This window comes from Myotis nattereri (assembly GCF_964212035.1).
Source record: "Myotis nattereri genome assembly, chromosome: 1".
In the NCBI taxonomy this organism is placed as follows: domain Eukaryota; kingdom Metazoa; phylum Chordata; class Mammalia; order Chiroptera; family Vespertilionidae; genus Myotis; species Myotis nattereri.
The window spans coordinates 176,883,103-176,910,582 of record NC_138075.1 but is presented as its reverse complement, the minus strand read 5'-3'; the positions used below and the strand labels follow the sequence as shown (position 1 = coordinate 176,910,582).

The 27,480-nt window shown below is 43.1% G+C and overlaps 1 protein-coding gene across 1 annotated transcript; it reads right to left on the bottom strand.

The window, feature by feature from the left end:
* Positions 1 to 1,524: 1,524 nt before the first annotated feature.
* Positions 1,525 to 25,862, bottom strand: COQ2 (coenzyme Q2, polyprenyltransferase). Its single transcript, XM_081107146.1, is given in 8 exon segments — positions 1,525 to 2,064; positions 2,067 to 2,193; positions 4,220 to 4,408; positions 6,750 to 6,883; positions 10,298 to 10,383; positions 13,166 to 13,287; positions 17,425 to 17,591; positions 25,580 to 25,862. Coding segments are annotated over 8 exon segments (1,116 nt in total). The 5' UTR covers positions 25,839 to 25,862; the 3' UTR covers positions 1,525 to 2,032.
* Positions 25,863 to 27,480: the final 1,618 nt, after the last annotated feature.

The window sequence follows — 27,480 nt, the reverse complement described above, 5'->3', positions numbered from 1 at the left end:
ACACCCCTTACTGGGGATGTGCCCGCAACCAAGGTACATGCCCTTGACCAGAATCGAACCTGGGACCCTTCAGTCCATAGGCCGACGCTCTATCCACTGAGCCAAACCAGCCAGGGCAATAGGTTAACATTTTAAAATATAGGATGATCTGAAAATTATGTAGCCAACCTGAACAGATTACATAGATTTTTGGCAAATTCTGTAGCCAGTCCTCACTAGAATCATTGTTCTTTTTGAGGAGGAAACTGGTCTTGCAGAACTTGTTATCTAAATGCAGAGGCCATGGAACTGTGAACAATGCACTGCCCTGGGAGGGAGGGTTGTTATGCTGGTGCCAGGACGGGCCATCGGATGTGGCCTGACACCTGGGGGCCTTCCTGCAGGAAGGGGTAGGGGGCCTATCTGCAAGACAAAGGCCCCAGCGGGATATATACAGACAGGCTCTCCACAGGTTTCTTCACTCTGATTTGGAAATTATTCCCGGAGTCCACTAGTGTTAATAAACGGGGTCCCTCCCTTTCTCTAAAGGTATGTTCCTATTTCCCCTCTTCAATGCATTGCTGCTATTACAGTTGCTCTGTCACGGGAAGTTTTTAGGACGCAGCTTAGATGATACCCAGGGATCTGGTAGATCTGTCTACATTGAGGAGCCATTTGGGATGCATTAAGGGCTTCCCATTGCAGGCTAGCCACTCTCTCAGTGTTTGCTGAATAAACAGTTCACTACATTTCCCTCTGCCCATTGACCAGTGTCTGATGAGTGAGTGCTCTGTGTCAGCTGCATCGTCATCATGCACTTCAGCTTTTATTGCTGCTCACAACTAACATACACAAATGACTGCCTCCCCATATACCCCACTGTCCATGAGAGCCACTTAAATAAGTAAACCACATTTTAGGTAGATAAGTTCTAAAGAGAAAAAACAATAAAGAGCAAGGGGATAGGAGGTGTAGGTAGTATTTGTATATGCCATTTTAGTCAGTGGCTAGGAAAAGCCTCTTCAAGGAGTAACATTTAGGAAAAGCCCTGCAGTGAAGGACAAAGACATAATTCAAGCAGAGCATTGCAGGCAAAGGAACTGTAAATGCAAAGGCCCTCGGGTAGGAGTCTGCCCAGCCTGATGAGGGACAGTGAGGAGGCCAGAGAAGCTGAAAAGGAGTGTGAGGAGAGTAGTCACAGGCAAGGCCAGATCATGGAGGCCTGGCAGGGAGTAGGACTTTAGTTTGTACTGAGTGTCCCGTGAAGATCCTGGAGGGTTCTGAGCAGAGGAAAGACATTTCACATGGGTTGCAAGAACATCACTCGGCAGCCGTGTTGAGAACATTCTGAAGGGGTAAAGGAACAGTACCCTTAACCAATATGCCACTATCCTGTAAGTTATAATCAGATAAAAACAAAACAAATAGAAATTAAACTTGTCCCTGGTGATTGCCTGTCTGCCCATTCTGATCACTATGGCTGAACAGAGACCTGATCTAAATGAACACTAGGTTTTTATCAACAACAGCAGTATGTATGGATATAGCAGGAAAAAACAAATTATTTACTGAAATTCTCCTAAAATATAAAAAATAGAATGGTTTTCTGAATTACAGCTTTTGACAGTGAGGAAAGGTCAAAATAAAGAACAATCAGCCCCAACTTTCTGTGGCAGTTTTAATTTTCCCCTAAAAAAAGAGTCCATTTTTCTTACATTTAGATGAGATACATGTCAGGTTTCTTTTAAAGTCCTAAACTCATACAACTCCCATGACCACAGATGAGAATTATAAGGAGCAGAAGAATGCGTCAACTTAAATACTCAAGGTCATCTTAAATCCTGATGAGTCCCAGGTTTCTGTGAGAGAGGAAGAATTTTGCTGGTAAATAGCTGAAATAAAATCCAGGAAAATATGCTTGAAGTCTTCATCTTCTGATTCTTAATTCTCTAACATATAGTGTAAGACTCTTATTCAAATCTAATTATGCAGCAACAAGACCTGAGTGTTTTGTAAAAGTCTGATTAAAAAATTCCTAGAGAAACTTCAATTGCTAATTTTCTGTTCTACTATCTGTATTTTTGTTTCATCTGTCTTCTTTTCTTTCCACAGGTTCCCGAGGACAATCCCTAAAAATACGATTAGTCCTATTGTTCGGTTGGAGGCAAATTTTTCCCAACAATCCTCAGGTCTGTGGATGTCTAGAGTATAAATCTGTAAAAGAACACAGTGCTGCATTAGTACCAGTATGGACTTTCTGGCATCACAAACACATCACTGGAGAAGGTATCAGCACTCTGCTACATAATTGTAAGCAATGGGAAGCCCTTAATGCACCCCAAACAGTTCCCCAATGTAGACAGATCTACCATATCACAGGGCATCATCTAAGCTGCGTCCTAAAAACTTCCCCATGATGGTGTGTGAATGCTTTAGAGGCAACCCATGCTATTGTCAGCTCTATTTAGAAAGCTCTTCCTTCTATCGATTGATCTAAAATCTGCTTCCTTTAGCTCCTACCCTCCATTTCTAGCTTTATTCTTTAGAAAAATGTTTCTCAACAGGAGAACAAGTCACATTTGGGCAGGACAACTCTACTGTGTAGGGCTGTCTAGTGTGCTGAAAGATATTTAATACACCTGGTCCTCACCTACTAAATGCCTGTAGTGAGCCTTCCTGTTTATTTATAATAAAAAATACCCCCCATCCATGTGTAAATCTCCCTCCCGTCCCCACAAAGAGAAGGGAATCCTAGTAACCTAGATTTGCAGTTGGTGACCTAAGACAATAACACTCCTGTTCTCCATGGCAGCCCTGCAGCGGTATCAGCAAAGTCTCATGTGCCTGTCTTACTCTTCCCTAGGCTTAAGCATCAGCATCCTCCCAACTCTGGTTATTGCGGCCTGCAGTCTTAAAATCATCGTGATTTCCTTTCTTTTCAAATACTGGAAGGCTATGTCCATCCTAAAATATTGTGTCAGAGACTGGAGAGAGGACCACAAATGTAATTGAGAATATAAAGTGAGTTACAAATATTTGTTATAACATTTGTGATTGTCCTCATAATTTTTTGCCTTTCTCCACTGATATTCAGGTGCTTAAATAGTGCTCAATCTCCATTATCCTGACCAGACAATCCTGTGGAGCTGAGTTATGACCAAAAGAGGATGCTGGGAAATTCTAAGGAAGAAAACAATGAGATCTGAGAATCCTGGAGAATCACCAATTCATATGTTTTAGCTTTCCTAGTGAGAAAAACAAGGAAGGGGATGTAGCATAGGGCTTCCTTTATAGACATCGGATTTTAGTTTCCTTCACACCATGTTCTGTAAGTTTTGCTTACTCTGAAAAATAACTTGCAATAATCTATATGAAACAGATCATCTAAATATAGGTTCACTAACTTTTTTTAAAAAAATATATTTTATTGATTTTTTACAGAGAGGAAGGGAGAGGGATAGAGAGTTAGAAACATCGATGAGAGAGAAACATCGATCAGCTGCCTCCTGCACACCCCCTACTGGGGATGTGCCCGCAACCAAGGTACATGCTCTTGACTGGAATCGAACCTGGGACCCTTCAGTCCGCAGATCGACGCTCTATCCTTTGAGCCAAACCAGTTAGGGCAGGTTCACTAACTTCTATTCAAAGAAAGTAACAGAAAACACTGGTTGTTAATGGACTGTATTTTTGCATCAATCTATTTAATTAAAATTAGATTTAGTTCATCATTTTACACAAGTCAATAAAATAGATTCACAATATCAGCTTGTAGGGGCAAGGGCATATCCTGAAATGACAGTTTCCTACTATCTAGGCAGAATTCTGACATGTTATAATTTCATGACATATCCAGCCTTGGTCGCTATACCAGGGGAATCTAAACCTATGACTAATGAGTTCACTAAGCATCACCAGAAGCCGACATTTTAAAGTGAAGTTGTGTTGATTAGTTGCTTTCAGAGTAATTCAATTCAACCCACAACCTTCAGACATTGCTGAATTTCCAGAATTAATTCCCGAAAAATCAGAGGAGGAAAGATCTACATTTAGTTTTAGATTATCTCTTTAAAATAATATAACTCTTTTATATGGTAAGATGGGGCAGGGGAGGGGGCGATTCAAGCCAGTTAAAGGCAGTGCAAGAAGTACCTTGCTTGGTAAACACAGAGGCTGTTTCATTTAAATATTTATAATTTATAGCAAGGAAGAATGAGGGGGGAAAATAAGGTGGTCAAACCTGGTGAGTCAGATGGGCTGCGACAGCAGCCAGAGCAGTGTAGTAGGGCACGGTCTGATCTGTGTTCACACCCACCAGGCTCAGCGCCCCCAGCATCGCTACACTGAAGCCACTAAGCCATTGCTTGGTGTTTTCACGAAACCTCAGTGCTGTGGACTTCACGCCAATCAGAGCATCATCTCTCTTGTCCTAACATCAAAAAGTAATAAGAAATTGTCTTTTACTGACAGACCATCAAATTCGCCATTCTGAAGTGTACAATTCAGTGATTTTAGTATATTCACAAGGTTGTGCAATCACTGCTACCTAATTCCAGGGGACACTGTCTTTTAAAGAACAGTTATATCCTATATAATAAAAGGCTAATATGCAAATTGTCCCTTTGGGAGTTTGACCAGGGGGCAGGGTGGGCCAACGGCCCCTCCCCTGGTCAGCCCCCCACCCCTGGCCCCTGCTCAGGGGCAGGGCTGGCCAGCCAACCTCCCGTGTCTCCTGCTCCCCCTCCCCCTGGCTCAATTGGCCTCGACTGGGGAGGGCTGGTCAGACCCCACCAGTGCACAAATTCATGCACTGAGCCTCTAGTAGAGCGGTTCTCAACCTGTCAGTCGCGACTCCTTTGGCAGTCAAACGACCCTTTCACAGGGGTCACCTAAGACGATCCTGCATATCAGATATTTACATTATGATTCATAACAGTAGCAACATTACAGTTATGAAGTAGCAACGAAAATAATTTTATGGTTGGGTCACAACATGAGGAACTGAATTTAAAGGGCCAGAAGGTTGAGAACCACTGCTCTAGTATAACCATAAAGATATACTATGAGCTGTGAAAGATGAGTAACTCAGAACATGGGATGATCAGTAATGAATGTGCAGCCAAGTCAAAGTTAAATGTTACTGCTAAAATTCTCTTCCAGCTCTATTTCTACATGTCACTGTACTTCTTATAACCCTATTGACTTTTTTTCCCTATTGACTTTTAACTACACTTTTACTACATCAAAAGTAAAACTCAACTCAAATTCTTTATAGAGCTCCTCCTTATTACAGAGTTCTCAAGTCTTAATAATTTCCTTACATTTTAGTTTCAATCTTGTTGAAATCACAAATGTAAAAAAATGCTCACTTACTACACAACATCCATTCACATTTCACTTCTAAGTCAATTTGCTCCTACTCTTTCCCATCAAATCCTTTCTGTTTAAGGTTTTGATGAAACACTCCCATCTAGCTGGCTGGTTTCCTCTAGCAAACATATTTGCAAGCATTTCCATATGCTATTGTAATTATGGTCCTGTGACTATCAGAGGCTGCACGCTGAACTATGCAGACACCTGCAGGCAGACAGCTATTTTTTGGAGTCCCAAATACAAATAATAATGAGTGTGGGGTTCCAGTGAAAACTGTATCTTTAATTATGTGGATTACCAATGTGTCAATGAGTATATGGTGTTTTACTGAAGAAGTTAACCTAATTGGCGTACAGCTATCCTAACCATTGGTCCCAGATCTTATTGCAAAAAGTACAGGCATCTCCTCTAAACTATTAAGTTTCACTTTAGGAAATCAGGCTGATTATAGATCTGGCAACTTTTTCATGATAATATAAATGTGGTGAGGGGAAGGAGTTAATGAAAGAAAGCAGGATGAAATCCAGACTAAAATATTAGAAACAAAATTTCATTAAATCATGACATATTCTTTAAGTAAATGATTGAGAACACACAGTCATAAAAATACTAAGAAACCCTTTTTTCACAGTTCATAAACATAAAAGGAAAATTAAGAACATAAACCCAAAAAAATTTTAAAAGGGTTTTTTAAATTAAACATGAAAAGGCAATACAAAAACTATAAAAATATTTATGTCCTTTAAGTAACACCACTCCTAAAAATTTACCTGAAAAGCTCATAGTCATAAAGACATTAGTAATTAAAACAATACTGTTTCTAAATGCAGAAACTCAGAAACAACTGAAATGGCCAAAATAGACAAATTGTTTAAAAAAAATTATGATGTATTATTATTGCCTAGTCTTAAAGCGTTAATGACAAAAATAGGTAAAAATCTAGGAAAACATTTATTACCTATACTAAAGAAGCTGCCTGGTGCAAAGATTAGAGGCATCAACAGAGGGACAGGAGAGGGTTGTTCGGGTTTGAATCTCAGCTCTGCCATCCACTAACTATGTGACACGGACAAATTACTTCCCAGGCATGTTTCCTCATCTGCAAAATAGGGATAATAAAAGTGCCTTCCTCTCAGGTTATTATAAGAGTTAAATTAGTGTTTGCAAGGTATTTAAAACAGTGCCTGGCATATAGTAAATGCTATTTAAATTATTATAAATAAAATAAACGAGTTGATCTCTTTGGTAAATATACATGCACATGAATAGACATATTTTGTTGGTACCATGGAAGTGTGAATGATGTTTTTAGAAAAAAATACGTTCCCTTTAGTTTGGTTCTTAAAGTTTTTTTAAAAAAACAACTAAGCTAAAGAAAAATGATGATGTTTCTTTACCTGATGGGCATAGATAGTATCATATACTAGAGTCCACATGATTCCAGAAAAATAAAGAGGCAGGCAAACAAATGGATCACAGGAGCCCTTGACAGCAGACCATCCAAGTAGTGCTCCCCAATTAAAAGTGAACCCTAGAAGGAGTGAAACAGAGAGAGAGGAAAAGTCTAACTGGACTTCCGAATTCCAAAGGGAGGGGGAGGGGCATCAGCTTGTATTAAGTGCTTCTGGGTATGCTGTTTTCTAATACGTTTCTTTCTTAAATTCTCTCAGCTCTGTGTGGTAGTTATTAGCTACATTTTCTAAAAAAGAAAACAGGTTCAGACAGGCGAATAAACAATTAAAATAACATAGCTAAGAGAAAGAATAATGTCCCCTTGATACATAGGTTTCATGAGAACATTCATCCTACCTAGTATGGTGCCTGGCACAGTCAACAAATAATAGATGCTGGGGTCTGGACTTAGACCCGAGTTAAAATCCTGTGACCTTCCCTTCCCCTTATCACTCCACTTCCCCTCTAGGTACGGACAGGAACCCTGGTTATGCCACACGCCCTCCTCGCTGAGGATTACATGCTGGCGACTCCCGAGTCTGTGCAGGCCTTCTCAGCCTTCAGACTAGCCACTGGACTGGCCTGTCTGCTGGACACCTCCACCTGCAAGTCCCCCTGGCACCTCTAACTCAATGGGTCCCAAACGTCTTTTCTCAGAAGCCCCTTTTCTCCTTGTCGCCTTTTCCCACTCGGACTCTCGGCTGACGCAGGGCCTCCCCTGTGGGCCCGCAGCCCTCGGTGTGCCAGTACGCTACACTGCAATGCCCTGTTCATCACTGTCTCCTGCTCCGACTCCATCGGGACAGTGAATGTGTTTTAGTCACTTTTATTTTCCTAGTACCTGGTGTGACTGCTGGCACAAAGTAAAAGTTAGGAGTTCAATAAATACCTGAAGTAAATATACCAGCTTTCTTAATATTATCTTATAGATAGGAAATGCTTATCCTCCTTTTACCAAAGGTGTCCCAGATCAGATGAGAATATAATGCCCTATGTATATATCTACACTAATAAAAGAGAAAAATGGTAATTGGCGTACGGCGATACCCTTTTCATTGGCTAATCAGGGCTATATGCAAATTAACTGCCAACTATGATTGGCAGTTAACTGCCAACTAAGATTGGCAGTTAACTGCCAACAAGATGGCGGCTAATTTGCATATGTAGGCACAATGCAGGGAGGCGAAAGGGAAAGCAGGAAGAAGCCCCCTGCCACTGACAGTGATCGGAAACCCAGGGGGGAGCTAAGAGCTGGGGGGCCCCAGGGCCGCCTTTGCCCTGCCCCCCAGCCATGATCGGAGAATCAGGCGCCTTTGCCGCCCTGGCCAGTGATAGCAGGAAGTAGGGGTGGAGCCAGCGATGGGAGCTGGGCACGGTCGAAGCTGGCAGTCCCAGGAGCTAGGGGTCCCTTGCCTGGGCCTAAAGCGAAGCCCACGATCGCGGCGCCCCCCGCTGCCACTGCAGGTCCCCGCTGCCTGGGCCAGACGCCTAGGCCAGAGGCGTTAGGCCTGGGCAGGGGCGGAGCCTGCAACCGCGGGGAGCTGGGGGTCTCCTGCCCAGGCCTCACACCTCTGCCGGAGGCCTCAGGCCTGGTCAAGGGGCCGATCCGGTGATTGGTGATCGGAGGGTGATGAGGGTCAACTCCTCTGGCCGAGGCATCAGGCCTGGGTGGGGGGCGGAGCCGGGGATTGGGGGGATATGATGGTCCCCTTGCCCAGGCCTGAAGCCTGGGTCAGAGGCGTCAGGCTTGGGCGGGGGGTGGAGCAAGCGATCAGAGGGAGATGGGGGTCCCCTGCCCAGGCATGATTCCTGGGCCAGAGGCCTCAGGCCTGGGCGGGGGCCAGAGCCAGTGATCGGGGGGGAGATGGGGGTCCCCTGTCCAAGCCTGACACCTCTGGCGGAGGCGTCAGGCCTGGGCAAGGGGCCGATCAGGTGATCGGAGGGTGATGGGGGTCTACGCCTCTGGCTGAGGCATCAGGCCTGGGCAAGGGGCAGAGCCAGCAATCGGAGGGGTCTGGGGGTCCCCTGCCCAGGCCGACATCTCTGTCAGAGGCGTCAGGCCTGGGCAAGGGGCTGATCCTGCGATTGGAGGGTGATGGGGGTCAACGCCTGAGGGCTCCCAGTATGTGAGAGGGGGCAGGCTGGACTGAGGGACACTCCCCCCCCACACACACACCCAGTGCACGAATTTCGTGCACCGGGCCCCTAGTTTTAAATAAAAAGAAATACATTGAATGAGAGGATCTTAGAAAAAATTAGTATTCCCCCACAACTTTGCAGTCAGTCTCAAATCAATTTCTGGAGTAGCTTTAGGTTCTTTTTTTACTGGGGGGAAAAAATTCAAAGAACTAAAATAGTTTTAGGATTACTCTAGGAATAAAAGACTAGATATTTTTGCAAAAGATTTTGACTTACCTACCTCCTATCTACCTCTCTTTCTACTTATAAACATTTATTGAATTCCTGTGATGTGTCAAGTGCTATGTGAGATGCTGAGCCATTCAAATGTAATGAATGCTTTATCCTTTAGGCATTTACAATTTATTCCTGGGGAGACAGAGGCGGCTCTCAATACTTGAAATGAGTAAGTGTCTTGTCAGAGGGCTGTGGGAGCCCAGAGGGCTATAACGCACCCCCCCCCCCAAAGTCTAAGGAAAGCTTCACAGAAAGGGATCCCTGAGAAGCCGCTGAGCTGTCACACATACAGTGGGGCCTTGACTTACGAGTGTCCCCGACTAACGAGTTTTTTTGAGATACGAGCCATCTCTCGGCCGATTTTTTGCTTTGAGTTGCAAGCTCAAAAAAATTCGGGTTACGAGCCAGCTTCAGATACCCCACCGCTAGTCGGCGCAGCGAACGTCACAGTGATTTGACATACGAGTAATTTGAGTTATGAGCTCCGTCACGGAACGAATTAAACTCGTAAGGCCCCACTGTACTTAAACCCGTTCTCCTGCTCGGAGTGTTTTCTAGTCCAGCCCCAAGTCTTCAGGGCAGCTAGATCAACCACCTAATGAGAGAGGTAGGCTCAAGGCAGCTAATGTTTTCCTTCATGACATACTTAGATTTTTAAAAGAGCATTTTGGAAAATTAAATATTCAAGATTTTTTAGTCAACAGAAATAGCTAATTGTCCTTCTTTAAAATATGAAAATCTGCCCTGGCTAGTAGGCTCAGTTGGCTGGAGCATCGTCCTATGCACCAGAAGGTCGCAGGTTCAATTCCTGGTCAGGGCACATACTTAGGTTGCAGGTTCTATCCCCAGTCAGGGTGCATACGGGAAGCAACCTATCAATGTTTCTCTCTCTCTCCCCACCCTTCCTCTCTTTCTTGAAAAAAAGAAAAAAGAAAAACTATTCTTGGTTTGGAAAATTTCATGACTGACTTGACATCTTATCTGCCATATTGTATATGTATGTATGCATGTATAATATTATATCTAAAAGTATAGTTTGGGGTATCACAGGAAATAGTTATAGTTAATTCAAGCTCACCCAAGGCTAACTGAGGCCAGTACGTAATCCTTTTCATTAGTGGATAGGTGATGACAAGAAGTAGGGATGCTGCTCCAAGAGCTATACTGAAATCAAGAAAAACCATTAGAAAGATTAACATCATCATCTCTTACAAATCACTAAATAAGATGAGAGTAACACTAATTGGGAAAATTATCTTAAAAATTATATTTTTTGTTATGTAAAATTCTCTTCCTGGACTTTGATACGGATAAAGTATGATTAAAAATATTTTAAGTGTTACAAAATAACCAAACAATAACAACAGCTAACACATGTAGTGCTTTCATGTATTAGGCACTGCTCTAACTGCTTTACATATATTAACTCATTATAATCATCACCACAACCTTAAGAGGCAGATAGCTTAATTCCACTTGTTGTTTTGCAGATGAGGAAACTAAAGCTCAAAGAGATTAACCCTAGCTGGTTTTGCTCAGTGGATAGAGCATCGGCCTGCGGACTGAAGGGTCCCAGGTAGATTCCAGTCAAGGGCACATGCCCAGGTTGTGGGCTCAATCCCCAGTAGGGAACATGCAGAAAGCAGCCGATTAATGATTCTCTCTCATCACTGATGTTTCTGTCTCTCTCTCTCCATCTTCCTTCCTCTCTGAAATCAATTATATATATACTAGGGGCCCGGTGCACGAAATTCGTGCACTGGGTGTGTGTGTGTGTGTGTGGGGGGGGGGGGGGGGGGGGAGAGTGTCCCTCAGCCCAGCCTGCCCCCTCTCACATACTGGGAGCCCTCAGGCGTTGACCCCCATCACCCTCCGATCACCTGATCGGCCCCTTGCCCAGGCCTGACGCCTCCGCCAGAGGTGTCAGGCTTGGACAGGGGACCCCCATCTCCCCCCGATCACTGGTTCTGGCCCCCGCCCAGGCCTGAGGCCTCTGGCCCAGGAATCATGCCTGGGCAGGGGACCCCCATCTCCCTCTGATCGCTTGTTCCACCCCCCGCCCAAGCCTGACGCCTCTGACCCAGGCTTCAGGCCTGGGCAAGGGGACCATCATATCCCCCCAATCCCCGGCTCCGCCCCCCACCCAGGCCTGATGCCTCGGCCAGAGGAGTTGACCCTCATCACCCTCCGATCACCAATCACCGGATCGGCCCCTTGACCAGGCCTGAGGCCTCCGGCAGAGGTGTCAGGCCTGGGCAGGGGACCCCCAGCTCCCCGCGGTTGCAGGCTCCGCCCCTGCCCAGGCCTAACGCCTCTGGCCTAGGCGTCCGGCCCGGGCAGCGGGGACCCGCAGTGGCAGCGGGGGGCGCCGCGATCGTGGGCTTCGCTTTAGGCCCAGGCAAGGGACCCCTAGCTCCTGGGACTGCCAGCTTCGACCGTGCCCAGCTCCCATCGCTGGCTCCACCCCTACTTCCTGCTATCACTGGCCAGGGCGGCAAAGGCGCCTGATTCTCCGATCATGGCTGGGGGGCAGGGCAAAGGCGGCCCTGGGGCCCCCCAGCTCTTAGCTCCCCCCTGGGTTTCCGATCACTGTCAGTGGCAGGGGGCTTCTTCCTGCTTTCCCTTTCGCCTCCCTGCATTGTGCCTACATATGCAAATTAGCCGCCATCTTGTTGGCAGTTAACTGCCAATCTTAGTTGGCAGTTAATTTGCATATAGCCCTGATTACCCAATGAAAAAGGTATCGCCGTATGCCAATTACCATTTTTCTCTTTTATTAGTGTGTATATATATATCTCTATATATATATAGATATATATATAGAGATATATATATAAGAGAGAGAGAGAGATATTAAGTAATTGTCATACAGCTAGTCAGTAGTAGGGCTAGAATTCAAACAACGCAGTTTGACTCAAAGTCCAACTTATTACCATATGCTACTGCCTCTCTAAATTTTATATTCAAACATTAAGACAGCTAGAAACAGACGTCCTAACAGAGAATCAGAGTCAAGGTATCCCTCCCTCCACATACAATGGGGTGTTATTTCTCTGGAAGAGGTTAAGGTCACAAAGCCCCTATGAAAGGATAATAACGTAAGACATTCATTCTTAGGTACCTCAAAGGGCGCCTAACACCACCCCTCCAGGAATAATCTTCCAAAGTTTTCATGTGAGTGATGCTAGCAGGGCAACATATATATAATTAAGTCTAGTCTTTATAAAATAGTGCTTGTTTGGTGACCTCTTTTTTCTCTTATTGAAGCACTTTGTAAACAGCCATCTAATGCACAGAAGTTTAATTCTGTCTGTGTTTGAGATAAAGAAATGAGTCCTTCCACTTTTTTCATCTATTATGGATTAGGAACCTAACTCTGGGAACGACCATTTCCTCTTTTTGCATAATGAGTATAACCACTTCTGCTTCTATCTACTTCAGAGACACTGAAGTATAACCACTTCTGCTTCTATCGACTTCAGAGACACTGAAATAAAATAATGCAGAGGTGGGAAAAAGTAGGTTTACAATTGTGAGTACATGGAAGTTTATTCTTGTATTATTATTTATTAATTACTGTAATATTTCTCGTGTTAACAACTTTAAACCTACTTTTGCTCATCCCTGTATAAATGAGTATATACACACACACGCAGGCATCTAGAAAACCTGTGAAGTGTCTTGTGAACCTTAGGAACATGCAGTGTAAGTACTAAAGGTGGTTCGGGATAAATTAAATGCTGATCTCTTATCTTAACTCCTTTGGATGAAAACATACTTGATTTGACAATGCGGTGATTTATTTATACTTGCTAACTTACAGATGCTCATCAGGTGGCCAATAAACAGCTTTATGATAAAGATATTTCAATTTTATTTTACTTATATTTCCTCCATTTCAAAGGAGATATTTCATACATGATTATGAAAAACACATTTACTATACCTGTAGTAATTCAGACACAGAAGAACTCCCAGTGCCAGGGTCAGCTGTCCCCCGAGAAAAATGAAGGACTGAAAAGTCGAAATGTCTCCAGCAGCTATTGGGCGGGTTGCTGTTCTTGTAACCTTAGTGTATAAAAATAGATACCTTAGCCTCACACAATGGCTCAATCATTTATTTAAACATTTCATCAAGACACTGGTCCATGGTAAGCACTTAGGCAGAAATATGAATAAAAGGTGAAATCAACATTGGAAATACTGCCAAGAATCAAAAGTTGGTATTTTAAAGTAGCTTTGAAAAGAACAAAAATTTCCCATCACTCGTTCTAAAGTAGCTTTGAAAAGAACAAAAATTTCCCACCACTCGTTCTCCTTTCTATCTCCCATCCACACCCCTAAGCAAACAAAATAAAATGACTTCCTTATCTAGTAATTAACAAGTGTATGTTCAATTTCCATAAAGAGGAACAATAATAATATGAACTTTCAGAGGGAAAAATTGCAGTGCATGTTAAATAAGACTAATATCATGTGGGAAGCACTGCAATCAGAAGTCAGATGTGAAGAAAAAAGACAGATAATCTGGGTTTGAAAGTTGGAGTGTTTTTGCCAGGTTATTTAAGATGGGTCTGTAATCTTTTATTAGCTGCACCCAAATATAAAGGGCAAATCCACTGTGAAAGAAGAAAGAGAAATTATGTGAACAAATAATATATATTAACTTGTTCTTTTCTTTCCAAAAGATCATGAATGTGATTATTTTAAATTGAACCACAAATAAAAAACATATTCAAAATTTTCAACATTGCTAAAAGAACTCAGGATCTGAGATCAGAGAGCCCAGCATTTGAATCCAATTCCATCACTTACTGGCTGTATGAATTTTGATAAATTACTTAATCTCTCTTGGGCTTAAGTTACTTATCTGTTAAAGGAAAAACAGAAAGAGGGAGAAGGGAGAGAAGTAATTAATAGCACCTACCTCACAGAGTAAATGCAGTGTTTGAGGCATATAAGTATGCAATAACTGTTAACTATTATTAATATAACATATTTTTATATGATTTATATCAAGGGTTAGCAATTCCAAATCCAGCCTATTGTTTGTTTTTATATGGACCATGAACTAAGGCTGGTTTTTACTTTTTTAGGTGGTTGAAAATACATTTTTAAAAAGAGTAATGTATTGTGACACATGGAAATAAGAAATTCAAATTTCAGTGCTCACAAATAGTTTTATTGAGAGAAACATACCCATTTGTTTATATATTGTGCATGGCTGCTTTTATGCTCCAACAGAGTAGTTGCAACAAAGACAGTATGGCCCAGAAAGCCTAAAATATTTACTATCATTCTTTACAGAAAAAACTTGCAGAACCAATTTACAGCATGTTTCACTCTGCAATAAACAGTTATCAAACTGTAATGACTCGTCTTGGTTAAAGTGCCAGAACTTGTTTTGGGCCCTATGGTTTCAGTTGGAAATAATATTTATGTTCTCTATTTGTTTCAGGATATTGTGATTCTCCCAGCGAGTATCTGAGTATTGACAATGTGCCACTATTCTAAGAGCTACATGTGCATCACATCACTGAATCCTGTTTTAGCCACTCACAAGGTCTTGCCATTTCTAAATTTTAGGAAACTGAAGCAGAGGCTCAGTAACTTTCCAAAGTCACAGGTAACACAGTAACACAGCCAGTCCACTCCCACTGACCACACTAACCACATGATTACACTGGCCCTTTAGTAGTTATAATTGCCTACCTAAATTTGAAAGCTGAAGGTCAGCACTCAGTGACAAGACTAAAAATTATGTAACACGACGATCAAAACATGTTGTGTGTGGTTTTATGAAACCAGAGAGCTCACAGCTTATAAAACCAAATCAATAGAGTATTTCAATGTTTATCAACCTAATGTTGATAAATATATTATTTACATCAATAACCAGATAACCTAATGGCAATTCACTTAAAACCCGGAGCCATAAACATATCCTTAATGATATACAGCCATTAAGAAACTGTGAAGTAAGCATTACAATGTGGCCAAGTTTTTTAACTCATCCTTTAAAAGAGATGCATGTAACATTTTAAAATCCATGTTAGCAAAACCACCTCAGTAGCTGCAAGACACTCACTTAAGCACTTTGCTGCATGTCAATACAGAATCTGGATTCTTCTAATCAGAGGAAAATAGCATGGAGAGATGTAGGATACCTAATCAGCTCCCTTTTATCTAGGGGGAAAGCAAATTACTTAAGGGGAAACAAAAATGTTCGTATTTTCTTCATTTAAAAAATGGAGCCGTAACCTGTTTGGCTCAGTGGATAGAGCATCAGCCTGCGGACTGAAAAGTCCCAGGTTCGATTCCGATCAAGGGCATGTACCTTGGTTGCAGGCACATCCCCAGTAGGGGGTGTGCAGGAGGCAGCTGATCGATGTTTCTCTCTCATCGAAGTTTCTAACTCTCTATCTCTCTCCCTTCCTCTCTGTAAAAAATCAATAAAATATATTTTTTAAAAAAATGGAAAAAGTTGGTTTAAATATATTATTTTCCTAACTATTTCTTTTGTTGTAATTGTAGATTCACATGCAGTTTTTTGAAAAAAAAAAATCTCTTTATTTTAAAAAGCATAGAGAGCCCATGTACCCTTATCACGTTCCCCCAAAGATAACATCTTACAAAACTTTCAGTCAAACATCATAACCATACATGCTGTAAATTGGTTCTGAAAGTTTTTGGATATTAGCTGCTCTAAACATGGTCAAGAATTATTCTGAAGTGGCATATGGCAGATGCCTCATTCATATGGGTATGCAGAATGAAAACTGACCAGGACGTGAACCCACAAATCAAATGCATCTCCTGGCACGGATCAAGGCATCTGTGGGGCGAGTGGCCATTACTGTGCAGTTCCTGCCACTATCATATCCTCCAGCCACACACAAACCCCATGAGTGCAGTTGTCAAGCATAATGTACTTTATCTCACTGCCATGCTGCATCCACTGTTCCCTCTGCCTGGAGTGACTCACCCTGCAGCCCACCCCTTTTTTTTTTTTTGCCATCTTATTGTGACACAGCTCAAAGGTCACTCCCTGAACGTTCTCTCTGACCTCCTCCCTTAGGCCGAGGTAGTAAGTTCACTTGTGGACACCATTCTCATGATAGTGCTGCTGTATTATAGCTATTAGCCTGGGAGGTCAGGAGTGTTGTCTTTCAACCATGCCATCCTAGAAGCTGTCACTTTGTCTCACACACACCAAGTACTCATTAATGTTTTATGAATTAAAAAAATATATTGTCATACTGTTGTATTAAACTAAAAATCATTCTAGGTGTGCCTTTAGGAAAATTCAGACTTATATGAAAGGCAAACTAGAGATGACTATTCACTTTATATCAGTGTATACATAAGATTATTTACTTTATACAATTCATCATTGGTTTCTTTTACAATGAAAGTTTACTTGACTATTTACTTGAGCATTTAATGATCTTGTGTTTGTTATATCATGGCTGCTAGAATACAAGGCAAACAGGATGGGCCTTTCCCTTGAGAAAGCAATGATCTGTTAAAAAAACAAGAAATAATTCTATACATGTGAAAGATTATGCAGAGAAATTAATCCAGGTGAATATAATGTATCAAACTTAAATTTAAGTTTTCTCTGGGGTTTTGGGGGAGGAGAAAAGGAGGACTTGTATTTCCCATCCTTTCTATTTCTGTACTGTATGAATTTTTCAGAATAAACATATTATTTTTCTGAGGAGAAAAAAGAATAAAATCATGTTTTTAAAAGAAGTATTACAGCAAATGCTAACAAGGCTGCCTATGTTCATTTACATTAAGATTTGGTTTACATAGGAATTGTTATTGCTCTGACATATATTACAAAGGAAGGGATGACAGTTCTTTTACAGAAAGTTCGGACAGATTTTTCTTTTAGAGGAAAGGTTCGGACAGATATTTCACTTCACTCCTAACATCTTTACCCTAGCCTTCTAAATCCTAATTCATTTTCTCAAAATGAAGTACACACCTTGTCTCCATGGCCGCTCTTGTGCTAACAAAGGACATATACTGCACTTGTAATACCAGCTACTCATTCAACTGGTATCAGCACTTCTTACGCTGATTTCAGTGAGGACACTAAATGATCCTGTTGCTTTATGTGCCATTCAAAACTGATGCCACCATGTTACTCTGCAGAATTTAGAGACGCCTCTCTGTCCCTTTTGAGGACAAAAGTACCTTTTTATCGTAGTCCCGGTCCCACATGTCATTAATAGTACAGCCTGCTCCACGCATCAGAACAGCTCCAGTGCCAAAGAGGGATAGCATGTACCAATCTGGAAAACTGCCCGGTTCCGCTGCCAACCCAATGCTCCAGGTACATGGCAGATACAACAGCCATGTTCCTAAGCAAAAATAAAAAGATAAACAAGGTACAAATTCAAGTTGGTTAATTGTTTTCGTTTTCTTAAACACCACATCCCAAAGTAAAAAACACAAACTCAAAAACATGACAAAACTGGGACAATAGCCCTGGCCGGTGTGGCTCAGTTGGTTGGGGCATCCAAAAGGTTGCTGGTCTAATTTCCAGTCAGTGCACATGCCCTGGTTGCAGGCTTGATCCCTAGTGGGGTGTGTGCAATAGATGGTATGCTTTCACATAGATGTTTCTCTCGCTCTCCTCTCCCTTCCTTCTCTCTAAAAATCAATAAAAACTTTTTAAAAAATAGAGGAGGAATATAATTTGCAACTCATATCATAAAGGACTATTCGGAAAGACATACATATGAAAAGATAATGAACTTTGAGAAATATATATTCAAATTACATTGATGTAACATTTTTCACCCATCAGAATGGCAAAACCCAAAGTGTGACAATATACCTGGAGAGTCAAATACTCTCATGTATTTCTGATGAGGTTACAAAATGGCCAACCCTATGGACAACCTAAAAATTTTTAATGCGTATGTGTGTATACATGCACACACACACATAAAACAAATACATACATTTGAATGTTAGTATGTTCATAGACCATGTCAGGATGGCTATATTAGAAACTTGTCTTTGGGGAGGGAACTGGTTGGCTGGGAGATTTAGTTTTCACTCTACACTTTTGTGCCTTCAGAATTTTGTATCATATGCATGCATTACCAGCAACCCTTTGGTACACAGGACAGTGCCCACCCAACTGATCCACACTGGCCAGGGTTGGAATTTTCTGTTTGAAATTTTCAGACCACAGTTGACCGTGGGTAACTGAAACCGCAGAAAGTTAAACCATAAATAAGGGGTTATATGAATAAGAGATTTTACACATGAACTTTAATAATTATCTTACTTTCAAAAGAAAGTCTTTCAACAAATGTTTAGATATGTACTTTGAAGACAAATTCTGAGTTTTCCTTCCATATTTAGCAATATAAGAGAAACAAGACGTGATTAAAGAAAGATCAGATCCTGCCAGCTGGCGTGGCTCAGGGATTGAGGGTACACCTATGAACTAGGAGGTCATGGTTTGATTCCCAGTCAGGGCACATGCCCAGTTGTGGTCTCGATTCCCAGTAGGGGCATGTGGGAGGCAGCCGATCAATGATTCTCTCTCATTGTTGATGTTTCTATCTCTCTTTCCCTTACTCTCTAAAATCAATAAAAATACATTTTTTTTTTAAAAAAAAGAGCCTATACAGAAGTGATCAAATGACGAAGTCCTTATAATCGTGTTTAAGCTTCATTAAGTTTTATTCATTTGCAAATCTTTATAAAGCATGTATTTCGTGCCAGGGCTATTCTAGGAACTGGAAATACAATGGTGACTGAGAGCTGGTTTCTGCCTTTTCACAGCTTATAAATCAAAAGGAAGAAACACAGTTAAACAATCATAAAACAGAACAATTCAACAACAGGGCAAGCACAGGGTCCTACAAGGCATAAAACAGTGCCACCCAAGTTAACTGGGGAGAGAATAGGGAGAACTCAGAGAGGCTTTTCCAAAAGGGGCTTAAACTCACACAGCACAAAAGGCAAGAAAAGCCTAAAGTGAGAAATGGCCAGTCCAGAAGTGAATAACGATAGCTACTGTGGAGGAGGAATAAAGTTTCCTCTACTCTTCCAGGTTCTCTTGGCTAGTCTAATAATTAAATCTACATGGGACAGATTAACAAGAGAAAATAACCAAATTTAATTACATACATATGTACAGGAACTCCACATACATGAAAGAGTCAGAGACTCCCACATACATGAGAGGTTCAGAGACAGATGGTAAAATGAAGTATATATGACATCCTGAGCTAAGGAATGAGGTAAGAACTCTGGGGCTTTCAAAAGAACTCTAGAAGGGGTTAATTCACAGATTGATGAGAAGAGCAGATGTTCAGTAGTTAGATGTTTGCCCTGCCCTCTAAATAGGTCATAAAAAGTTATTCTTGTTTTATTATAGACAAGGCCCTCAATTTAAAATTTAAGGGAAAGGTAAAAGTTTCTCTGGACCTTACAAAGTCTCGATTACCTTCAGCTTAAAATACTGTAATCCCCATACCACAGAGCCACAACGCGGGCAACTCATTCTGAGCCCCCCACTAACATTTACTGAATGTTCGTGAAATGCCCAGCAGTGTTCTAAATGCTTTACATGTAGCCTTACCTGGTTAGGCTCATTGGCTAGAGCATCGGCCTGCAGACTAAAGAGCCCCAGGTTTGATTCCGGTCAAGGGCACATGCCCAAGTTTCGGGCTCAATTCCCAGTAGGGGACCTGCAGGAGGCAGCCAATCAATGATTCTCTCTCATCATTGACGTTCTATCTCTCTCTCCTTCTTCCTTCCTCTCTGAAATCAATAAAAACACATTTTAAAAAATGATTTACATGTATAAACTCACTTAATCCTCAAAAATATAAAATACGCACTATTATAATTATTCCTATTTTACATATGAGGCAACAGATTTGCAGAGGTTAAAACAATGGGATTAACATCCTCCTTATAAATCCGAGAGACAGAGGAGTAGCTACCTGATCTTGCCCAAATAGGAAAGAAAAACCACAGGCATTATTTTCCTGGTGCAATTAGAACTGAAGGTTCCACTTAAAAAAAAATAATTCTAGAGAAAGATATGTAACCATCTATAGCATTTTGTGTCAAGAACAAAATTTTCTTAGCCTGAAGTCTGTATTATAGGTGACATATTCACTTCCTAATATGAATCTGTAGGTTGCCCTTACAGAAGAGGGAGGTTTCTATAATGAAGGAGAAAGTCAGACCTCCTGTTTGATGTCTGCCACTAGTAAGTGAAATGACACCGGATACTACAGTATATTAAACTTCAAGGTCCATTCTTTGTCATCTATAATGAGAGTAAAGATATCTACCTTTCAGCATTGTTATGAGAAGATGATATTGGTGATGAAAACACAAACAATATTACAAAATATATAGTGCTTACTATGTGCCAGGTGCTGTCATAAAGTACTTGATTCTCACAACAAACCTATGAGCTAGGTACTATTTTTATTATACCCAGGTACATTTCAGAAAAAAAAAAAAAATGTTTACTGTAGAAAAAGGAAAACCTCTCTGGGAGGTTAAATAAAATGATCAAGTTTTGGCAGGTGATGGAAAGACAAAAGAGCCTAATGGAGTCTAACAAGAATCATTCACGAATTACACCTTATCTTTAAGACAACATAATCACCCATAAATGCAGTAAAAAATTACACCACCAATTTAATGGAAGAGTGCCACCTGCTGAAACCTCCTGAAATAATACAGTTTGTGACCCATTTGAAAGAAGTTTTAATCCATTCTGAAAAACAATAAAACACATTTTGATTTATGAAGAGTAACAAGATTAAGCTTCAACAAAGTAAAACAATGAACATAAAATTACCCCACAAAAGAATTTCAATAAAGAAATACCAAACCTGGATTCTACCACTACCAACTTAATGTTCCTGGCATATACATAGGGGCTCAAATAATGTTTGTTGAATGAACTGTAACACAGAGAACTACTAAAAAGTTATCTTAAAATCTTGCAATCATCACCTTATTTAGAACCAAAACATCACCTTATTTAGACCAGGCTGGTCTCTTCTCAATATACTGTACATGTAAGTATTACCCAAACTTCTCCATTCCCACTTCTCAAGTAATAATGGCTCATTATGTTAGGCACTGTTCTAAAAATTTGGCATATAGTAATGAGTTCTTATGACAACCTTATAAAGTCAGTATTAATAGTATCTTCATTTCATAAATGAAAAATGAAGGCTCAGAGAGGTAAAGTAACTTAATTGGGGTCCCTCAAATGGGCAGAGTGAAGATTCAAACCCAAGAGGTCTGGCTCCAGAACTTTATACATAACCCCTTTATAATCTCTTACTAGAGGCCCGGTGCACAAAAATTTGTGCACTCGGAGAGGGGTTCCTTAGCCCAGCCTGTGCCCTCTCGCAGTCTGGGAACCCTTGGAGGATTTCCACCTGCTGACTTAGGCCTGCTCCCCGGGGGGATTGGGCCTAAGCTGGCAGTTAGACATCCCTCTGGCAGCCCGGGAGCCCTCGGGGATGTACACTTGCCAGCAGGTAGCAGGCCTAAGCTGCAGTTGGACATTCTTAGAGCTGCTGAGGAGGCGGGAGAGGCTCCCACCACCACCACTGTGCTGGCAGCCGTCAGCCTGGCTTGTGGCTGAGCAGAGCTCCCACTGTGGGAGCACGCTGACCACCAGGGGGCAGTTCCTGCATTGAGTGTCTGCCCCCTGGTGGTCAGTGTGTCATAGTGACCAATCATTCCTAGTCGTTCTGCTGTTAGGCTCAATTTGCATATTACCCTTTTATTATATAGAATAGAGGCCTGGTGCATGGGTAGGGGCCTGCTGGTTTGCCCTGAAGGGTGTCCCAGATCAGGGTGGGGGTCCCGTTGGGGTGCCTGGCAAGCCTTGGTGAGAGGCTGATGGCTGTTTTCAGGCTGGCCACACCCCCTTCAGGGTAAGGGTCCCCACTGGAGGGCTTGGCCAGCCTGGATGAGGGGCTGAGGGCTGTTTGCAGGCTGGCCAAGCCCCCCAGCGGGGACCCTCACCCCATGGGGGTTTGGCCAGCCTGAGTGAGGGGCTGAGGGCTGTTTTCAGGCTGCCCACAGCGCCTTCAGGTTGGGGGAGGGTCCCACTGGGGTGCCTGGCAAGCCTGGGTGAGGGGCTGATGGCCATTTTCAGGCTGGCCATGCCCCCTGGTGACCCAAGCTCCCAGCCTCTCATTCTGGGCTGGAAGCAGGTATCTGAGATTTATTTATCTTCTATAATTGAAACCTTGTAGCCTTGAGCGGAGTCCAGGTCCGGCTGGAAGGGGCAACCCAGGCTCCCAGCCCCTCCTTGAGCGGAGGCCATGGCCGGCTGGAAGCAGCTATCTGGGATTTATTTATCTTCTATAATTGAAACTTTGTAGCCTTGAGCGGAGCCCAGGGCCAGCCAGGGCAGGCAGGAAGCTTGGCTTCCTCCATCACCAGGGGCAACCCAAGCCTCCTGCTCACTCCAGTTCCGTGGCTGCTGCCATCTTAGTTGGGTTAATTTGCATACTTGTTCCTGATTGGCTGGTGGGCATGGCTTGTGGGTATAGCAGAGTGATGGTTAATTTGCATGTTTCTTTTTTATTAGTGTAGATTATGGGTTGGTCTAGGCCAGTGGTCGGCAAACCGCGGCTCGTGAGCCACATGAGGCTCTCTGGCCCCTTGAGTGTGGCTCTTCCATAAAATACCACGTGCGAGCACGCACATACAGGGAACGTTGTGGAGTAAAAGAAGATGTAGAGTCGAGGATTGAGAAAGGTATGTTAAGATGGTTTGAACATATAGAGAGGATGAACGAAAGGAGATAGACGAAACAAGTATACAAGACGAGTGTGGATGGGAGAGTTGGAAGGGGTCGACCTCAGAGAACATACCTCAATCAGATTGAGGACATTTTTAGCAAAGGTCAGCTTAGGAGTACCCTAATTAAGTTAATAACAATGTACCTACCTATATAGTTTAAGCTTGAAAAATTTGGCTCTCAAAAGAAATTTCAATCATACTGTTGATATTTGGCTCTGTTGACTAATGAGTTTGCCGACCACTGGTCTAGGCAATAAAGTAGAAGCTAGAGGTTTATGGAAATGGGAGCAACAGCAGCTGTTGATCTGTCTTGGATGCTTGTAAGCTTACACTGAAGCTCTGTCACACAGACTCAAAGAATAGAATTATAATGAGGCTTCAGATTAGAAATGGGCTTGGAAATTTATGCCTATCAACTTGTATCTGACCCCAATATGCAAGTGGTCATGATGGCAGGGCTATGCCTATCATCTATTTTGCCTGCATACTTTTAATTGCTGATTGCTAGAAACTCTTAGTACTGTGATCCCAAATAGGTAGTGCACAAACCTAGAATACCAAAAACAAGGCCTAACTTGGGGTCGTGGCTGGGTGAAGGTGGAAAAAATGTAGCTACACATGTGAATGTATTTCTATGCACTGCAATGGCAATGCCATCATCTAGATTCTAGATTACCTGGATTTCAGCCTCTACCCCGCTCTCACCAGTGTTCATCCTTTTTCAGTCCAGCTCTTAACCAACCTGTACTCCCACTGTTTTCTACACCCATGTAGGGTGCCAGGTCAGCTTATATTGTTAGTGTGCCAACAACACTCTATCTGGGGATTTTGCAAAAATATTTCCCCCACCAAGAGCTCTACCCTCCTCTGCAAAAACTACCTGTCCTCAGAACTACACTTTCTTCTTGACTTTTCCCAGCAATGAAGATCCACAGTAATTACTGGCCTTTCCCAATGTACATACTATCTGTCTCACTTGTATCAGCTTTTTCAACTAGACTAGGAGTTCCTTGAGAGCAAGGAGTTTCCATAGCTCTTTCTGTCTCTAAAGCTAGGTGATATTGTAGGAATTTATTAATTCATTCAATGCTACTGCCCAGCTCTGTTCTAGGAACTAGATTTTTAAAATCCCGTTTATGTGGAGCTTACATTGTACTGGAGAAGTCAATAAACCAATAAATGCATAAGGTTTGTTAATGGAGAATACTACAAAAACAAAAAATGGGGTGAAGGGGTAGAGTGAGGTAGTGGGTGATATTTTAAACAGGAAAGGCAGGGAAATCCTCTGAGGCGATTGTGAGCTGATAGGCAGTTTGTTCCTAAGTGCAGTACTCACTGCATTCAGATGAATTAAATCTTTTAAAAACATTTAAAAAATTGATTTTAGAAAGAGAGGGATAGAGAGATAGAAACATCGATGAGAATCATCTGTCAGTTGTCAGCTGCCTCTTGCAATCTCCTCCCCCTGCCCCCCTCCGGAGATCGAACCCACAACCCGGGCATGTGCCCTGACCGGGAATCAAACCAGCGACCTCTTGGTTCATGGGTCCCGCTCAACCACTGAGCCACACCAGCGGGCACACATGAGTTAAATCTGTGTCAAGGTGGTGTGGGGCAAATAGCTAGAACCCCAGCATCAAAGCACTCCCTTCACCTGTCCTGGCTCTGCAGCAGGGCCTTCATTTCCTCACCATCTTCAATGGCTTATTGGCTTTGGGAGCCTTAGCAGTGGTTCTCAACTTTCCTAATGCCGCGACCCTTTAATACAGTTCCTCATGTTGTGGTGACCCCCACCATTAAATTATTTTCGTTACTACTTCATAACTGTAATGTTGCTACTGTTATGAATCGTAATGTAAATATCTGATATGCAGGATGTATTTTCATTGTTACAAACTGAACATAATTAAAGCATAGTGATTAATCACAAAAACAATATGTAATTATATATGTGTTTTCCGATGGTCTTAGGCGACCCCTGTGAAAGGGTCGTTCAACCCCCAAAGGGGTCGCAACCCACAGGTTGAGAACCGCTGCTTTACGGGCTCAGGGAAGGATGAAACGGAAGCACAGTGCCAGTGCTGCAGCCTGTGAATCAGTGCGCAGAGGGCCACCGTTGGTTTCTGCCCGACTCACTAGGGGTCCTCAAACTACGGCCAGCGGGCCACATGCAAATACAAATATTATATTTGTTCCCGTTTTGTTTTTTTACTTCAAAATAAGATATGTGCAGTGTGCATAGGAATTTGTTCATAGTTTTTTTTTAAATTATAGTCCAGCCCTCCAACGGTCTGAGGGACAGTGAACTGGCCCCCTGTTTAAAAAGTTTGAGGACCCCTGCACTAGAACAAGGGTTGTGCAGTGAGCAGACTTGCGGCCGGCTGAGAGGCTGGGACTCAGAGGGGCGTGAAGGCAGGCAGGTCACGCCCCCTGAGCTCCCAGGTTCGGGTGTCTCTGGGTCCTCCGCTCCCCCGGCCAGGCCAGTCTCGGGGTAGGTGCTGCATGTCCAGTCCCCGCCGCCCGCACTCACCGATGGGCTTGTCCAGCCGCATGAGGCGCAGGTAGGGCTGCAGAGGGCGGGGCGCCGAGTCAACCACCGCCGCGGCCGACAGGCTGAGCCGACGCCGGCATGGTCCCGGCCCCGGCCCCGCGGAGGACGGCCGGTCCTCCGGGCGGGGCGCACCAGCCGCACGCGCCAGGGCCAAGGAGCGTCCGCGCGCGCCCCACGGCCACGCCCGCGCCACGGCCCGCAGGCCCCACGCGAGCCCCGCGCCACGGGCGCCCAGCATGGCGTGGGTAAGCACGGCACGCACGGGCCTGACGTCATTCCCGGGCGCCAGGTCGCGGGTTGGCATGCGTGGTGACGTCAGCGGCAGGCCCTCGGGGCCGACACGTCTGGGCAGGGGCGGGGCCGAGCCTTTGAGTGACGTGAAATAAGCGTTACGTTGTCACTTTAACCTGCAAAGGGGTCCCCTAGGTTCTTGGCGTAAAAGGAATTCCTGTTATCAGCTTTCTCAGTGAATACGAAAGGATATGTTTACTCGTTCGGAACGGTTATAGCAAAACAAACAAACAAAGCACACGCATAAAACCCACGGAACCCGAAATGTTGATTTGAAGACAGGGTTTTTCTTTTTTAAAGTTAAAAGGATCCCTGGCAGCCAAATCCAAGAATGTAAGTTAAAACCGTACTCATAGTTAAGGGACGTTCCTTACGAAGTCGTAGGTAACCGGCAGTTCAAAGGAGTCGGTATGGTTGAGAGGCAGGAGTGTGTGGGAGCTAAGAGCCTCAGCTAGAACATCGGCTCTCACTTCTCATCATAGCCAACAATCAGACAGCGCTGTGAGCCAGGCACTGTTGCAGGCGCTTCGCAAGTATTATCCCATTTAACCACTTCCTGCGTGACCGAGGGCCAGTCACTCATCTGGATGTTAGGTTAGTCTTCAAACTCCTCTCCTTCAAACCCGAACAGTGATGCTGTGATATCTTGAGTCCCCAGTGGTGTTGGCGAGGGGGCTGTCCTTGATAATTCTACAAAACTAGTACACAACTTGTTTGTTCACCAATTGTAGACAGAGGGATCAAAAGGTACTGGGAAATTTTATTATAAAGGGTGGGGCAAAAATAGGTGTACAGTTGTGAGTATGTAAAAACACAGAGTTTATTCTTGTATTATTAGTGTATTATTTTCCATATGAACAATTGTAAGCCCAGTTTTGCCCCACCCTGTAAAGAAAAACACACTTTTTTCTGTGTTTCCTCTACTCTTAATATTCTACTACAACACCGCTCCACTCTGTCACCAGATGTGTGGATTTTCCACCTATGAAGCAATTGTGACACCACCTGGGTGGCCTACGATTTTAACTCAGTTCTGGCACTACTGGCCATAGCAGCAGATCCCACAGATTCAGGGCGCAGTTCCACAAGACCGCCCCTCCCCCAACTGCGGAAGCCAGTGGAAAGTCCAAGTTATTAGCTGTGCTTCTGCGTTATTGGTGATAGCTGCGAGGAGCACAAGACCTCTTTCTGGGGTTTGAGTAATTTGCTGGAGTGGGTCAGGAAACTTAGGAAGCATTTTGCCTAATAGATTACTAGTGTATTATAAAAGGACATTAACTCGGGAATAGCCAGATGGTGAGGAGATACATAGGGCAATGTATGTGGGAAAGGGAACAGAGCTTCCATGCCCTCTCTCGGCATGTCATTCTCCTCATTTCCATGTGTTTCACCAACCCTAAAGCTCTCTGAACCCCATCTCTTTGGGGTTCCATGGAGGCTTCATTATAGGCATAAGTGATTAGATCATTGACCATTGATGATGAACTCAATCTCTAATCCCTTCCCTGATAGTCAAAGTGGGGCTGAAAGTTCCAACCTTCTAATAACATGGTTGGTTCCTCTGGCAACCAGCTCCCTTCCTCGGGACT